Genomic DNA, 17,902 nt, shown 5'->3' on the forward strand with positions numbered 1-17,902 from the left:
TGCCAGAGCCTGAGCCCCACCATGTGGGGCTGAAGCTTGAACCCTGCCACATGAGGCTGAAGCCAAAGCCCGAGCAACTTAGGCCACGTCTGGACTACCTGCCGTATTGGCGGGTTAAAATCGATTGCTCGGGGATCGATATATCGCGTCTCATCTAGACGCGATATATCGATCCCTGAGTGCACTTATATCGATTCCGGAATTCCACCAAGCCCAACGGAGTTCCGGAATCGACATGGCGAGCCGCGGACATCGATCCCGCGCGGTGAGGATGGGAGAGTAAATTGATTTTAGATATTCGACTTCAGCTACTTTATTCACGTAGCTGAAGTTGCGTATCTAAAATCGATTTTCCCCTGTAGTGTAGACCAGCCCTTAGATTCGCAGGTGCCCCTCTGACATGGGGCGCTGGCAGGGGCGGCTCCAGGCCCCAGCACGCCAAGCGCGTGCTTGGGGCGGCAAGCTGCGGGAGGCGCTCTGCTGGCGCCACAAGGACAGCAGGCAGGCTGCCTTCAGCAGCTTGCCTGCGAAGGGTGCGCTGGTCCCGCGGCTGGTCCCTGCCTGCCGTGCTTGGGGCGGCAAAATCCCTAGAGCCGCCCCGGGCGTTGGGCAATTCCCCTGCTTGCTACCTCCCTAACTCCAGCTCTTGCTTTTAATCTATTGCAGAATCTATGCAGAAAAACAGCTGTTGTGGCACAGGCAGGCTGTGGAGGTTTTATAGCATGTTGGGGGAGCATGCAGAAGGAAAAAGGCTGAGAACCTCTGGTGTAAGCAGGCAGTAAAACCTGCCTCACCCACCTCACTGCAGGAGGGTGATACTGCACTGCCCCAGGGATCCTGCAGGGTGAGCACGCTCAGGAGATGATGAGACCACACAGCTACTTGGGGATTAGAAGGTTAACAGGGAAGGGAAGCTGCCTCCCACAGGCATGATGGGAGCTGTAGGCAGTGAGGCTCATGGGAGCTGTAGTCAGGGGTTCCCCAGCATGGCCGCCTCCAGCAAGGTAATGTGCTTTGCTTCCTCTGCCACCTTCCAGCGGGTGAAGGGGTCACAGCTGAGCTGGGCGGACGCGGCTGGCTTCAGTGGCATCGGGCCAGGGGTGAAAGTGGCCCATGGCAGTCACTGTGTTAACGTGATCAGGAGTAATGGCTTGTTGTCAGATCCAGCCTTAAGGATGGGCTGGGCTGGAGCTCAGGTCTGTGCTGCACGGAGCTGCTCCTTTGGGGAGGGGTCACTGTTTGTCTGTATTTGGTCTGACAGCAGCCGGTTCAGGGCCCCGTCATAACTGAGGCGTTAGGAGACAATTCGTCTTTCAACCCCCTCGTGGCAGAGTGCAATTCTGATCAGCCTTGCCATGCTGCCACTGGGAATCCCTGTGTGTAGGGAGAGCACAGTGCCAGAGTCAGGAGCACTCTCCCAGGGTTTTATGTTGCTCTGCCCCACTCCTGTGGTAAGTACTTGTTTACATAGGCTGATGTATAAGGCTAACCAGGTACATACACATGGAAATATAATTAAACCCTTTTTATAATGTAAGTTTTCCTCGACAAGGGGATTGTGTGCACACACGTACACCTGTGCTGTACAAGAAGGTCACTGTTGGCAGCATGGTCCAGTGGATCACGCACAGGACTGAGAAGGTAGAGACGTGTTCTAGTTCATGCTCTGCCACTGATCTCTGCATTATTTAGGGCAAGTCACTTCATTTTTCTGTTTCTCTTCCCCTCAGTGCTTAATTTGTGCCACATCTTGCCAGGGCTGAGCCCCAGCACCTCTGGGCTTGCTGCAGAAGTTATGAATATAAAAAAAATTGCTTTGAGCCCCAGCACCTCTTGCATTACAAATTAAGTACGGCTTCCCACCTTTTTCCTGTCTTCTCTAGTTAGCTTGTAAGCTCTCTGGGGAAGGGAACATTCTTACTGTCTGTCTGTACAATACAATGGGACTGAACCCAATCTAATCTTGACAGATGAATAAACAATAGTAATCTTTGGAATTATTATAATTAGTGACAAGTTGAGACCAGGTCAAACCTCTAGATCTGGCCAGTCTGGAATTTTGGGAGTCAGTTTTTAAAATCCAAACCCAGATTCAAATTTTGCAAATGATGCCACGTTTTATAAATTGGAAGTTCAAAGCATTGCAGACTTTGAGATATTTGCAGCCTTGATCTGTATCTGAAACTTGCATCTGGAGCTCATTTCCGATTATAATGTCTGATTTTGTAAATCAATGCAAAGTAGATTATGCAGAATTTTAGAAATTCAGATGGAAGTCCATCTAGTGGTTTGAGCATTGGCCTGCTAAGCCCAGGGTTGTGAGTTCAATCCTTAAGGGGGCCATTTAGGGATCTGGGGCAAAAATCAGTACTTGATCCTGCTAGTTAAGGCAGGGGGCTGGACTCAATGACCTTTCAAGGTCCCTTCCAGTTCTAGGAGACAGGTATATCTCCAATTATAAAAAAAAAAAAAAATTGTCATCTATTACCGTTTCATGTCAGTAATCTTACACAGTAAGGCCCTGATTCTGTAACGTGTTTATGTAGACCTGCATTGAAGTCAGTGGAGTTCCATACAGGTGCAGGAGTTGCTCTCATGCATCTCATTGCAGGATGAGGGCCTGAATGGTTAAAGAGTATAAAATAAAACAGTTGTGACTATGAGAAGTTATATACTGGATCAACAGTTAACTAATAACCGTGAAACTATATATGGCATGTTATCATAAATACACTACATTTTATATGCAATATTAAAAACATCATTAAGAAATTATGGAAGTAATATATTTCTTCTCCACTCCCCTCTTTTCTCTGTTTTATATCCATTTTCTATATAGACATCTTTTCCAGAAGTGCTGAGCACCCACAAAGTGAAATCAGTCACTTTATAACTGGGCATACTGCTCCATCTGCTGGTAACTAGCACACCAAACTACAGTGTAAATTGATCTTGCTATTCTGTTCAAAAATTGCTCCTAAAACATATGGGGCCAGTCCAGGCTCTCCATTATTAAGCAAAACTCTCCATTAACTCTTTCCATTAATTTCAGTGTGGCATGATATGGATCATTATATTCACAACTAAAACTGCCAGTACAACATGATTGTGCCTGTGTTTTTGCTTTAATTTTGATGCATTTTGAGGGGTTATTTTTCAGTGCAAATGAGTTAAGGTCCATAAAAATGGGTCTTATTCTCCATTGCCTTGTACCTTTTATGGTAATTTTAATGTGTGCAAAGTGGGTAAAAAAATGTTACAAATTGGGAACGATAGAGTTTTTCACTCACCGTGCATAGCTCTAAGGGCTTGATTTTGCACCATTAAAATTAATGAGAGCTTTGTCATTGTTTTCAATAGACATAGAAATGAGCCTTAAATGGATATGTAATGTACAAGACAGTGGAGAATCAGGCCCAATGTGTGCAGGCAGCATGCAAGCTTTCCTATAGAGTCCTCCATACCGTTGCCCTTAAATCCCAGCCTGTGTTTGCCTTTGGTATTCAAATCCTGAAGTGACTGATTAGTGAATCAGGCCAAATCCTTGCTATAAATAGATGCCCATTTTGACAAAAGGGGCTTTTTCATTTCTTGTGTGTGCTGGAGCTATTACTTGTAACTGGCAGGTAACATTATAACAAGATAGTGGGGAATAAAATCTCTTTTTGTCTGAGACTTTATTCTCCACTATCTTGTTATTATGTCACCTGCCAGTTACAAGTAATAGCTCCAGCAGTAAAAGAGGTCTAGTTTCAAGTCTCTGAGGAAAGTTGTGTAACTGATTTCTCAAAATGTCTTCTTACAAAGATAAAGAGGAGTTTTATCTTTGTCCTTATATTCTTCTCTGTGTTCTCCTCTCCCAAGTGAAAACTAAATTCACTGCACTTTTTGTTTAAGCAGGTATGAGTTTCCCTTGTCTTTACCAGGCTGATTCTTGTTTTCTTGTATTCTGAAATACACATTACAGGCATTGCTATGCTCCAGTTGTTTAATTGTTTTGTTTTCAACTGCAATCTGTTCAGATAAGAGAAGTATTCTGAATTTGCAGTCTTCATAGGCAAGTGTGATCGCACTTCAAGGGACACTGCTGTGAACTGAGCCCACAATTTCCTCTAGCTTTCTCGTTCATAGGAGACCTCAGGGAGGGCAAGTGGTTATTTATACTAGTAAAACTAAGAGTACTGGATTGCAGGAAAGGAAAATCAGAATTGAGTATTGACAAAAACTGTAAAACTGAGATCTGTTATCCTTTGGAATAGTCTCCTAAGGGAGACAGTGAGTGCCGCATCACTCAGGACTTTTAAAACTAGATAGGATTGCCATTAATAAATGTATAATGAGGAATAATCCCACACTGGTAGGAAGATGGATTAGGTAGCTTCATAGATCTTTTCTGCCTCTTTGTCTCTGTTTCTGTGGTCATGTAAGTGACATATTTCATTAGGTAGTGCTTTTCCCATCTGAACTGGTGCCCCAGCATGGTGTTAAGGTACCTGGACCAGCAGAGAATCCCTTTTCTCAGTTCAGTTGTAAATGTGAGAACCTGGCCATTCAAAGATTGTATGACACTACTTGGCAAAGAGATCAAAGACTGAATGATCATGGAAATTCCCCTAACTCCCTCAACCCTATTAGTAATCAGTTGAAACATATTCAGAAATGAGTTGTTGCCGCTGTCCCTGCTGGACTTGTTCTATTGATAGAAGACATCACTTTCCAGTGCTGGCAATTCATTTCCTTCCACAAGCATTTTAATTCACCTTAAGGTTAAAGAAGGGGTGAAGAAAAAGAGAAAATTATTTTTTTAAAGGAATTTTTTCAGCACTGTTTCATTTCAGGGTTCCAAATTTGTTGTTTCCATTTTTTTATTAATTATAGTTCTCCTTAAAAATGTCCCTTTTGGGGCATAGTTGTGTGTATTTTATGACAGTAGCATTGCAGCAGCCACAAGAAATATATAATTATTACACCTGTCTGCTTCTTTAGTGCTTTATAACAATTAAATTAATATATTTGCATCTATTAAAAAAAATCACATAAACCATTTCAAGTATAATGTACAATGCAAAGTTGTATCAGTTACATAAATGATATTTCATTTGACCATCATTTAATTTTTTTTTTTACAATATGTTCTCAGATAACAAATTTGAGTGGGTGCATCTATAGTCTTTTATTTGATAACTATCTGGGCACAGATTTGTATGCCAGGATGCTAATACTGCATCACATGAACAGTGCCTCTTGTCCTCAAGACATGCTCATGAGTACCACCTAAGAAATCTTGTTGTCTTTTCATAGGAGGTCTGCTGGTCCAATGATTTTATTGTGGGGATTGAACCCAGGCCCTGTGGATTTACAAGGATGAGTCTTTAAGGCCTGAGCTACTGTAGTAGGCCAATTAACTTAGACAGCAGTTGGTTTATAAACCGCTTTGTGTCAGCCACTATAGCAGGGACAAAGACCCAGACTAGTTTTAATGGATGTTACACTGGCTCTAAAGCAGCAGTTCTCAAACTGTGGGTCGGGACCCCAAGGTGGGTTGGGACCCCATTTTAATAGGGGTTGCCAGAGCCATTATTACACTTGCTGGGACTCAGGGCTTAAGCTGGGGCCCAAACTCCATCCACACCCGAAGCAGGGGGGCTCAGTCTTTGCCTCCCCTCCTGGGGCGTGTAGTAACTTTGTTGTCAGAAAGGGGTCGCAGTGCAATGAAGTTTGAGAACCCCGTGTGACAGGTTGGACTCCCTCGTCCTGGATGCCACCTGATGTGCTGGGGTCCCACTGGTTCTGCCCATTCCACCAGCTTGGGCTTCCTCCCCTACTTTGCTGTGCCAGGTCCTCAAGCCTTCTCTAGCACACACACAAGTAAGTCCACACCCAGCTGAAGACACAGACTGAAATCAGCTCTGTGTGGGAAGAATCAGCTTGGTGATTTACTCAGCACTCACGTGCGCACCCCCTTTGGGGAGTAAACCCAAAATGATATTGTCTTGCGCTATATAGAAAAATCTGCACAGTGCAAGCTCATAAAAATCACCCTCTCCCGTAATGTGGAGAGAGATATGCACAGCTTCTTGCTCCCCCAGATATGAATTACAGAAACTGGATTATGTATAAGCAAGAAATAGGTTTATTAACCACAAAAGGTAATTTTTAACCGATTATAAGGGATAGTAAATAAAACAAAGCTGATTACCGAGCAAATAAAACAAAACATGCAAACTAGACTTAACACACTCATAAAACAGGTTACAAAATGTAATTTCTCATCCTCAGTGTTATTTTAGGCAAGTTGAAGAGTTTCTATAGCTTCCAGTTAGTTCTCTTTACAGACTGGACCCCTGTCTCAGCCTGCACTCAACCCTGCCTTTCCCTCCAGGTGTTTTTAATGGTCCTCTTTCCCAGGCAGGCCATGGAGGAGAGTCAAGATTAACCCTCTCCCCAGCCTTAAAAAGGATTTACCTAAGGTGAGAATCCTTTGTTTGATCCCCATCTCCCTACAGTGGAAAAGTACCAACAAGACATTGTCCAGTAGCTGGTGACATGGTCACCTGACCCTGCTGTGTCAATGCAGCATCCCAGTAAACTTCTCAGGAAGGAGTGAGATTAGCATTTTCAAAGTTCTATTGGTCTCCTTAATGGCTCATCCAGACTCTTTGCCTACTGTCTGTGGGCATTTCCCAGGTGAAAACACAGTTGTAATTGCTACATAGTTAATATTCCTAACTCTTGATACAGAAATGATACATGCATACAAATTGGATAAATGCATTCAGCAAATCATATCCTTTCCAGTAATATCTCACATGACCCATCTTGCATAAAACATATCTTAGTTATGCCATATTCATGTCATAACACTATTTCTATGAAGAATATGGAGTGTAATGTCACACCCTGCTGTAGAGATTAGTACTGATTGCATTTTTACATATGGAAGTGAAGAGTTTGAAAAGATTTTTTGAATTTCATTGGTAGGTCTTGTTTTGCATTAAAAGGGTCATTTTATTTTTTGAAAGTTCATTTTTAGTGATATAAAATTTCACTAACATCACAGAACACACACACACTCGACCTTTCCTCTTCAAAGTCCTTTATATGCACGCACGCGTGCACAATCTGGAATGGGTGAGCTCCAGGATGAAAGATCCACTTGCCTGTGTAATGTAGGAACCTTTCCTGTTTGTTTGTTTTGTTTTTTATTTATCATTTATACCATGGTTGGCCCCTTAACGTCCCAAGGAGGATTGGAGCCCCATTGTACAGGATGCTCTACAAACATAGGTTGGGAGACAGTTTTCCTCTGGAGAGTTTATAATCTAAGAGATACACAAACAGATGAAGCATTGAGGATGGGGTGAGACACAAATAACTAAATATAGTGGTGACTGACATAGATTTTCTACAGTTTGGGGCAGGGGGCTGACCGGTGAGAAAGGGTTAGCAGGAGTAAAGGAATGGGAGAAGGAGGAAAAGAGGAGGAGGGACCATCATAGCTCATCTGTCTAGCCAGTGCTGTCAGAAAGAAGTGGGAGAAGATAGGAGAGACAGAAAATATAGGGCAGGAGGTAGAGAACACACCGTAGGGAAAGAGAGGGCAAAATCCTGGTCCCGCTGTAGTCAGTGGGAGTTGTGCATTGACTTCAGTGTGGCCAGGATTTCACCCTGAGAGTTTGAAAGAGGTGGAAGGAGACAGAAAGGAAAAGGAGGCAGAAACCAAGGACAGTGCCGGAAAAGATACAGCATGATCTGTGATAGGAAAGAAAATGTGATATGAAGCCAGGAAGGGTAAGAAGATACATCATAAACAGGGAAAGGGTTGGGAGTGAATCAGCTTTTAAAAATGTATTAAGTAGAAAGCTGATTGACAAAATTTTACCTTTATACGGATTGTTTCATTTTAATAGAAAATTTCCATGTTTCTTTTAACATAATATAAACACTTTCTCTGGAAAGCTGACACTTTTTGTGAAAAGGTTTGGTTAGGGCTAGTCAACACTGGCAATGCTAAAGCACTGCCACGGCTGCGCTTTAATGTGGCTTGTGTGCTCAGGGCAGAGCGCTGGGAGAGAGCTCGCCCAGCGCTCTTAAAAAAAACACCTCCATGAGAGACTAGCTCCCAGCGCTGGCGCACTGTCTACACTGGTGCTTTACAGTGCTGAAACTTGCTGTGCTCAAGGGAGTGTTTTTTCACACCCCGAGCAAGAAAGTTGCAGCGCTGTAAATTGCCAGTGTAGACAAGCCCTTCGTTGAAAGCCTTATTTTCTATCGAAAAACAGTTTGAAATGGAAGATTTTTGACAGATTCTATTGAATGCTATGTTGTGTTGAATGCACAGCTGTTTGATTCCTTTAAGTGACGGGGCCTGGTTTCGGTGAGCTGTGTTGTATAGGTATTTGATTTCAAACCCACTCAAACATTGCAAGGATGGAAGTTCAACTCAGATTTGGACATTTTTGGGTTCTTGTTCCACTCTGGAGATATTGGAGAAGGGGGGCGAAGCCAACTGAAATAACAGGATGAAACTGATAGTGGAGGGGCAAGTAGGGTGAAAAACTAATGCCACAAGCTTGTGAAATAAAAGAATAGAATGGGGAAGAGATTAAACACTGAAATGAAAAAAAAATCTGGCATTATATACTATACATAGGACTCCCCTCAGAGCAGCCTAATTTTTTCTTCCCTAATATATAGCATAGATTGCCCTTTTCTTGCATGAATCACCTTACAGGAAAAAAAATCCCATGGGGATGAATTGAAGGGGAAAAAACAATTTTTGCATTCAAGTAAATTTTGTGATCCTCTTCCCCAAGTTGTAAGATTTGTAAAATTGTGAACCAAATGAAGTTCCTCATTCCTACATTAAAAAGGACTTCTGAGCAAGGTGAATAATCTCACTGGAGCCGTGTGAAGTAGGTGAGTTTTGTTCTCAATTTTTCAAATGGGGAAAAAGTGGGGCACACTCCCAAGATCTGTGAGGGATTTGTATTAAAGGTGAGATTAGAACAGAGGTGTTATTAGTAATAGAAATAATGGATTTTTTACATAGGAGTTTTGTTGTTAGTGGCTCTTTAAAAAAATATTTTAAAACGGCCTATGAATAAATGACATTTAGGATTTTTTTTTTTTTTTAAAGGACTCTTGAACGTTTTCTCCCTTCTGCTGTGGCCTTGTCTTTCCAAATCTCCAGTGCAGAAATGGACAGCACCAGTCAAAACAATCTGAAATGGAATAAATCTGAGAAGAAATTATTGAGGAAACAGATCAAGGCCAGAAACACATTAATGAGACATGAGGGCATCGAGTGTGTATCTCACACCACCCAGGTGACTTGAAGCTCTAATTATTGTTTTGTGAGCCTGAATGCACAGTTCACGCATATCCTAGCGTCACCTATATATTGACTAAAGTGCAGTTCTGTTCTGAAAAGTGACTGTGAAAAGGGCAACGAGACTCCATGTTGATTGTTTCACATTGATTCCAAACTAGAACTGCACTTTGGGCTTTGGTCAAAGCTCTTTATCCAGGGAGAAACTCCGAGTGACTTTAATGGTCTTTGGACCAGGTCTTTTAGGCTGAAAGGATTGTTCACATGGCTGGGAAAAGTTCTGATAGCCATAATTATATTACTAATAAAATTTGTTACCTGCGTCAATTAATATACATGTTAGAGCCTCCCATTCCTTTTCCCATATTGCTTTCTTTGTCTCTTCTGCTTTCATTTTTTGTGCCTTCATTATTTTTCCCTCCATGCTTCTTCACAAAGCATAATCTCTCTCCTTCAAACTCCCTATTAAACCCCACTCCTAGAAATCTTTTCTAACACTAATCTGATCCTCACTAGAAATCTCACTTCAGCTTCTCTTATGTAAACTGTTGTCCCATGTCTTGCGCGGTCTGTCTCAGGACTCTTCCTCATTCTAGTCTTATGGTTGCCATTGCAACCTTGGCAGTTGTTTTAAGACAAGTCGTTGGGCCTGGTTTACACTGAGATTTAAAACCATGTGAGGATGTAGGTAAATAATGATTTGAAAACCTAGTGCGGATGGCAAATTCTTTGGAGAAGGGACTATCTTTTTGTTTTGTGTTCTTTAGAGCACTAGCACAATGGAATCCTGGTCTGTGGCCGGGGCTTGTACGTGTTATAGCAATCCAAATAAAAATAATACAGTAACAGTAGTCAGAATTTGTAGCTGAATTTAACACAGACACTTTGCAAATCCTCTGAATGTTGTGGTCTAGTGACAATACACAGATTAGGTAATGAAGAGACTTTCCTGAAATTCACTCTTCACTGAGATTTTGTTTGCTGGTTTCAAGCCAGAACAATTTTTTTTTATGATTGCATTGTAAACCTCTGGAAAATGTGATTTCTTATAGAAGTACTGACACTGTCCTGAGACTTCATAATAGAAATATCTCTCAGTAGTTACTCAGACATGTCACCTAGCACTCCTTGTTAAGATTTTAAGAGTACTGTCATCCTTTTCCATTTATTAAATCTTTCCCTCCCATTTTCAAGCCAAATTGCTCTCGTTTGGAAGAATTAGACACTATAATTTGAAACAACAAAACTTTTTAGGGTCTGCTTTTGGAAAAGGTAATAGAGCATTTATAGTAATGCTTTTAGAAAAAGATTGGCTGACTCATTCTGGGAAAGATGTTGAGAAGAAAAAACGTGAAATGCAGATATGCCATTTTAGGGCAATAACGGCATATGCTTGCTAGTTATATGAAGGCACCGATATTGACTCCGTACTTAAAGTTGCATTTAATTTGTCCTTAAAGTAGGATTAAAATCCCTCTGTTTGATACTGAAATGATTGATTTACTATCCAAACTGGGCAAAATAATGATTCAGAAGACAATTGGACCTTGTCTGTAATTTTTGCAAAATATGTACACCTCTACTCCGATATAACGCCAACCGATATAACACGAATTCGGATATAATGCGGTAAAGCAGGGCTCCGAGGGGAGGGGGGCACTGCGCGCTCCGGCGGATCAAATCAAGTTTAATATAATGTGGTTTCACCTATAACTTGGTAAGATTTTTTGGCTCCTGAGGACAGCATTATATCAAGGTAGAGGTATACTATCTTTTGCAGAGGAAATATTTATAAATGCCTTTTTTTTTTTTTTTTTAAATTTTGTCATATTTTGTTTAGTTCCACTATCGAAACAACCACACTACCCCAACACACACACATTCTGATAACTCTTCGGACATCAGCCAGTTTTAGAGACAAGGTAGGTGAGGTAATATCTTTTATTGGACTAACTTCTGTTGGTGAGAGAGACAAGCTTTCAAGCTGCACAGGATGAGGACTGATAGGTAAGATATAGCGTGATTGCTTTGTGAAAAGTGTTTACCTACAGGTGATGTGTTTTTGTCTTTTATCATTTTCCTGAGAGAGGGCATGTCTTCACTACTAAATTATATCGACCTATCAGTCCTCATCTTCAAAGGGAACCAGCCCAACACTTTCAAAAGATGAATCTGGGAGTTTAAATACATAACTTTGCTAGACACTCAGAATCATGGTCTTAATAAAGACATTGGATTTATGTCTTGTTATGACAATCTGTAACCCACGAACCCTCTCTTTTTGTCCTATTACTATAGGGATGTTAATGGCCTACTTTACCTTGAATGGTCGCTTAGAATATGTGCTAATTGCTTATGCTAAACTATCTGTTCCACCTTTCCCAGACCCGATGAAGAGCTCTGTGTAGCTTGTCTCTCTCACCAACAGAAGTTGGTCCAATGAAAGAGATTTCCTCACCTAGTCTCTCTAATATCCTGGGGCCGACACAGCTACAACAACACTACATATCAGCCACTTTTGAAATTCTAAAATTAAACACTCAAAAGGTGATTCCCCCTTACTCAAGTGAACCTAAATAAACAGCGGGGATGGCTGTCTCTCTTCCACCCCAGAAAGAGAGAGAGAGAAATTGGCATATGAAGTAGTCTCAGAAGTTCAGCTATCAGCTTCATTTTGAGGCTGCATCTTTTTGTGATGAACCTGATGGCATGGGGGAGACAGGGACTTTGTGGGAAGCCTGTGATTGAGGGAATCCATCTGTGCTGAGGCAGTAGTGCTTGAAGAGAGCCCTGGTATTACTGCCTCAGTGCTCCAGTGTGCCATAAAGCAATGCTAGGGAAGCTGAGCACATGTCTACACTGCAATGTAAGCCCAGGGTTAGTGGGGCTTGAGTCTGCAGACCCTGGGTTTGAAAGCTCAGGGACTTGAGTGTCCATGTTCATTGGTAACCTTAGGATAAGAAATTTTAAGTCAGAGCCCCACACTGGGGCACCAGCATCCATGCTACGGTATGCAGACCCAAGTCCAACCAACCATATGCCAGACTACCTAGTGTCCTCCCAGAATGTGTAAAAGCAGCAGAGAATCCTGTGGCACCTTATAGACTAACAGACGTTTTGGAGCGTGAGCTTTCGTGGGTGAATACCCACTTCGTCTCAGATCGCATGTAGTTGAATATTTCCAGGGCAGGTATATATATGCTATGCAAGCAAGCTAGAGAATAAGAAGGTTAGTTCAGTAGGAGGGTGAGGCCCTTGTTCTAGCGTAGAGGTTGTGAACCAAGGGAGGAAACTGAGTTCTTCGTAATGCAAGCCATTCACAGTCTTTGTTGAGTCCAGAGCTGATATGTGTTCAAATTGCAAATGAACTGAAGTCAGCAGTTTCTCTTTGAAGTCTGGTCCTGAAGTTTTTTTGCTGCAGGATAGCCACCTTAAGGTCTGCTATAGGTGGCCAGGGAGGTTGAAGGCTCTCCTACAGGTTTTGTTTATTTGCATTCCTGGATACTGATTTGTGTCCATTTTCCTTTTCCGTGTAGTGACTGTCCATTTGGCGATGGTACATAGCAGAGGGGCATTTGCTGCATATGATGGCGTATATTACATTGGTGGACGTGCAGTGAATGAACTAGTGATGGTATGGCTGATCTGGTTAGGTCCTATGTATTGAGTGTCGCTGGTGTAGATATGTGGGCGAGTTGGCATCGAGGTTTTGTTGCATGGATTGGTTCCTGAGCTAGGAGTTATTTGGTACGGTTGCAGTTGTTGGTGAGAATAGTTTCAGGTTGGCAGATGTTTGTGGGCAAGGATTGGCCTGCCACCCAGATCCGTGAAGGTGGGAACATTGTCCAGGATGGGTTGTAGATCCCTGATATGCGTTGGAGGGTTTTAGTGTGGGCGTAAGTGATGGCCAGTGGAGTCTGTTGGTTTCTTTCTTGGTTTGTCTTGCAGTTAGGAGGCTTCTGGGTACACGTTCTGTTGTTGATCTGTTTCCTAATTTCCTCGTGCGGTATTGTAGTTTTGAGAATGCTGTGGATGGATTTTGTAGTGTGGTCTCTGTCTGAGGGGTTAGAGCAGATGCGGTTGTACCTCAGTGCTTGCTGTAGACAATGATCAATGTGATGTGCCCGGATGAAGCTGAGGCATGAAGGTAGGCGTAGCGGTCGGTAGTTTTGATATAGAGTGGTATTAATGTGACATCACTTATTGCACCGTGGTGTCTAGAAAGTGGATCTCCTGTGTAGATTGGTCCAGGCTGAGGTTGATTGGTTGGGTGGAAGTTGTTGAAATCATGGTGGAATTTTCTCTAGAGTCTTCCTTCCATGGGTCCAGATGATGAAGATGTCATCTATGTAGCGTAGTAGAGAAGGGGCGTGAGTAGACCGAGAGCTGAGAAGGTTGTTCCAGAATCTCTCTCTAACGTCTGTTAGTCTATAAGGTGCCACAGGATTCTCTGCTGCTTTTACAGATCCAGACTAACACGGCTACCCCTCTGATACTTGACTCCCAGAATGTGGCCTCTCTAGCCATTGGTTCATGGTGCAAAATTGGAAAACTTGACTGTCCACCCCACACATCCCAGGAACTTGTCACAGCCTGCCAACACATCCTGCCAAGCTGTAGTTTTCGCCTGCATGCTCCCAGCAACTAGAGCCAGCAGCATGGAAGAGTCACCATTTGAAGAACTTTTCTTGCTTGGACTTTCACTCCTGTATCAGCAAACAGGCAGAGCTTCCATGAGATGCTGGTGCACATTTCAGCAATGGTTTGTGACCCTAAAGAAGCACCTGATGGAGCTAATGACAGACCAAGAGGAGGATGATGATACAGATATAGAAGTATGGAACTGGCTGGTATGACTCGCGACTCTCAGTATAGCTGCTGATGCCCTCTGTGTAGACCTGTGCTACTGGAATAGGGCTTCAAGTGCAGATTGGTGGGATCCCATCGTTATGCAGACCTGGGATGGCCAGCAATGAAGTCAGACCTTTTGCGTGAAGAGAGCTTCATTTCTGGAGCTTTGTGAGCAGCTTGTCCTGTCCCTCCAACAGCATGAGACCTGTTTGCGGGTGACCATATTGATCCAGAAGTGGATTGCTATCACTGTCTGGAAGTTGGCTACCCCAAACTCCTACAGGTCTATTTGCTAACCAATTTGGTGTTGGAAAGTCAAATGTGGGTAAAGTGGTGATGTAGGCTTCTGAGATGATCAGGCATGTGATTTACCCAGCTGGGGTGGGCAGAAACTATATTTGTGAAGTAATTGCTGATTTTGAGAGAATGAGCTTTCCAAACTTCACTGGAGCCACTGATGGGACTCGTACTCCTTAGGGAGCAAATGAGTACATAAACCGCAAAGGGCACTAGTCTTCTATTACGCTTGCCCTTGTTCACCACAGAAGCTGATTTATGGACACCCATGTGAGCTGCACTGGAAGGAGGGATCATGATGTCAGGGTTTTCTGCTGGGCAAGAGTTTACCTTCATGGACAGGCTGGGATTCTGTTTCCACCAAAGGACATTGTCTTAAATGGAGTACTGTCCCCACGTAATCCCTTTTACCTTGGTTTATGAAACTGTATCCTGATCTCAGGGCCTGGCAAAAGAAGGGTTAATCACACTCTGAGTGGGTGCAGAATGGTGGTTGAATGTGCGTTTGGCAGACTGAAATCCCACTGGCACTATCAACAGACCTATTTGGATTCCAGTGTCATCAATGCTGTCCGCATCATTGTGGCTTGCTGTGCTCTTCACAATTTGTGTGAAGCCAAAGGTGAGCTGTTTGCCCCTAAATGGCGCTATGGCAGTGATGGATCACTGAACCAGTACACTCAGCCTGAAAGTGCACCTGTGACAGCAGGATGCACCCAGGCAACACAAATCCGGGATGCTCTGTGCTCCCACATTATGGATTTGCATGGGCCAAGGGAAGAGGGAGAACAGCAAGTTTTGTAATGTTTTTGTACATCAGTGTTTACAGTAAATGATGTATTATCACAACACACAATGAAATATGTGTGGGGGGAGGATATTGTCACTGTACAGAGTGAATGGGGCATATTAAGAGAATCATAGAAAATTAGGGTTGGACGAGACCTCAGGAGATGATCTAATCCAATCCCCCTGCTCAAAGCAAGACCAATTCCAATTAAATCATCCCAGCCAGGGCTTTGTCAAGCTGGGTCTTAAAAACCTCTAAGGATGGAGATTCCACCACCTCCCTAGGTAACCGATTCCAGTACTTCACCATCCTCCTAGTGAAATAGTGTTTCCTAATATCCAATTTAGACCTCCCCTCACATTTTTTATTTTGGATGACCTCACTGTTAATGTAATGGACGGGGAACTGTGCATTTTTGTTATTGATTGATTGTACATAGATGTACTGAGAAATTGTGTATGGCTACAACTTGCCCATTGTTCCTTCCCCTATGTTTATCTTTATTATTCAAAACACACATTATAAGACGTGATGTAGTGATGGCAATAAACTCTCTAAATAAAGTAAAAGCCTTTATTTATGTTACAAAATTAACAATATTAAAGCATTTCCAGGCAGGCAAGCCAACCATGTATGCCACCAAAGTATTCAAACTTATGGTGCTTGAATAGCACATCTGTGAGTGGAGTGTGTTGGCCAGCTACTGTGGTGGCCCTTGAAAATATGCTCTTCCCAAATGTGCCTAGCTCTCTGGAGTTCCTGCTACAGGAGAAGTTTGCAACTATCAGCCCTTGGGATTGAGTCAGAATTCATGGGGGGAATCAACAGGATGCTGCGCTAGCATGTGTATGGCTTACTGTCTCCCCGCAGCTTCCCATACAGCCTTTTATGACTGCATGCAAGCACACACCTTGATATGGACTCGTAGAGAACTCCACAGCCACCCCATCTCCTCCTAGACACATTTCCAGATGGCATACCTACCCTCCACCCCTATTGTGGACAAATGATTTTGTCATCCATGGACTACATACAGAAATGGGCCACATTTCAACCCCCACCTGCATCACCACCACCGGGACAGTTCACTGATTACAAGTGGCTCGTTGCCCTGTTGTGTTAGGACAGAGCAGCGTACTGACAGGGAAGGCAATATAAAAGTCTTATTTTTAACAGCCCGGTGCCAAGGTGCTGCCCGTGCAATCTGCCATGAGTGGACACCCAGTGCTGCCCACTGTGTGTTATAACTTTTGCACTGGTTCATAACCTGGAAATCCCTTCCATTCCTGTATTAATCAAGACAAACATGGAGCCAGAAACTTACCAGGCTCTTGGGTTAATTCTGTTTCTTTCAGTTCTGTGGCAGGTTGCTGCTCAAAGTGGGGACAACACAAGGCTTCTCCGGACCCAGTATATGCTGCAGTTGCACCAGTGACAAAGCCTCCTTGAGGACTGGTTCCAGCACCATAGTGACTTTGCTGGCGTGAGCCGGTGCCTGCTGGCCCCCCTCCATCCCTATGTTGGATTCAGGGATCAGAAATTTGGCACCCCAGTTGACCAGGCTGTTGTAAGCACTATTGACTCTGTGCTCGGTGCAGTACCCAGCACCCAGTCAGACTCCTCATCAAAGGTGCAGGTTGAAGGCGAATCCTGAGACGCACAGTTCTCATCCCTGGGTTGCCGGTAGTTGCTCTTGAGCTGCTTGGTCTATTCTCTGACCCAGTCTGTGGTCCAGTGACTTCTCAGCACTGCCAGCTTCTTCTCTATCTCTTTTTATGCATGGTCATTGTTAGTACTCCTACTGAAACCCATCTTTTTGCTGGCCTCACATCAGAGATTCACCAAAATCTGGCTGTGCTCTCGGGACCTGGTAGCGGCACGCTTGGCAAAAGATGACTTCTGGTTGATGGCTGTAGCTAAAGCGGGAGAAGGTTTACTCTGTAGCTCAGTGGTCAGAGTAAAGTGGAAGGATTAAACGCTGCTTGTCTGTACAGGTGGGGTTGCTTCCATTTCCTAGGGGTCAATTGGCTACTTTTGGAATAGAGAGGACAAAGAACAGTGTCCCATAGGTTTGTGGGATAGCATTGGCTAACTCTTAGCCTGAGTTGCATCCACAAATGCAAAACGATGAAGTTTGGTCCCGAGTCAGTGGGACCTAGGCTCGAATTGACTCATCCTGCAAGGTCCTGGGGCCTGGGCCTGAGTACGACAGGATTGTGTGTAAACAGAAGAGGGGTTTGGGCTCAAGCCTGTGTCTGAGTCCAGGCTTGCATTGCAGTGTAGCCATACCCCGAGTGTCGCTGCATTGAGACATTGGCACATCGGTGATGGCGAATCATCCCATTGAGACTACTCCTGTGCATAAGTGTTTGGAGGATGAACTGGGGCCCTAAAGCTGTATTTTGTATTGTGTAGCAGGCCCACTGGGTAATGGGTGATTCTGTTCTTTCAGCAGGATGTCCAGTATATCTTTACTTGTAGCGTTTTGGAGCATCCCCAACAAGCTAACATCAACTCAGAGAAGTACCCTGAAGGAGATCTGAAGTTGGATTCTGAGCTGATCCTGCTCAGGGTTGATTCTGCTCAGCACTGGTTGCCTGGTTGATTCCCAAAATGGGTCATGAGGGATACCT

The 17,902-nt window shown here is 43.5% G+C and overlaps 1 protein-coding gene across 5 annotated transcripts in view; it reads left to right on the top strand.

Moving 5' to 3' along the window:
- The first annotated feature begins 970 nt into the window (after positions 1-970).
- ALKBH8 (alkB homolog 8, tRNA methyltransferase) overlaps positions 971-17,902 on the top strand; it is a 92,584-nt gene continuing 75,652 nt past the window's right edge. For 2 of the 5 annotated variants that reach the window (XM_075061696.1, XM_075061697.1), the window contains exons 1-2: positions 972-1,004; positions 2,840-2,917. Coding sequence is in view for 3 of the 5 variants with exons in the window: in XM_032790713.2 (XP_032646604.1) it covers positions 9,201-9,329 (129 nt within the window). In the remaining 2 variants the exon portion in view is untranslated. Of the gene's footprint in view, positions 1,005-2,839; positions 2,918-9,139; positions 9,330-17,902 lie in introns of all 5 variants that reach the window. The other 3 variants (XM_032790713.2, XM_032790711.2, XM_032790712.2) reach the window with 3 other exon arrangements.

Source organism: Chelonoidis abingdonii, chromosome 1, assembly GCF_003597395.2.
Source record: "Chelonoidis abingdonii isolate Lonesome George chromosome 1, CheloAbing_2.0, whole genome shotgun sequence".
Lineage (NCBI taxonomy): Eukaryota > Metazoa > Chordata > Testudines > Testudinidae > Chelonoidis > Chelonoidis abingdonii.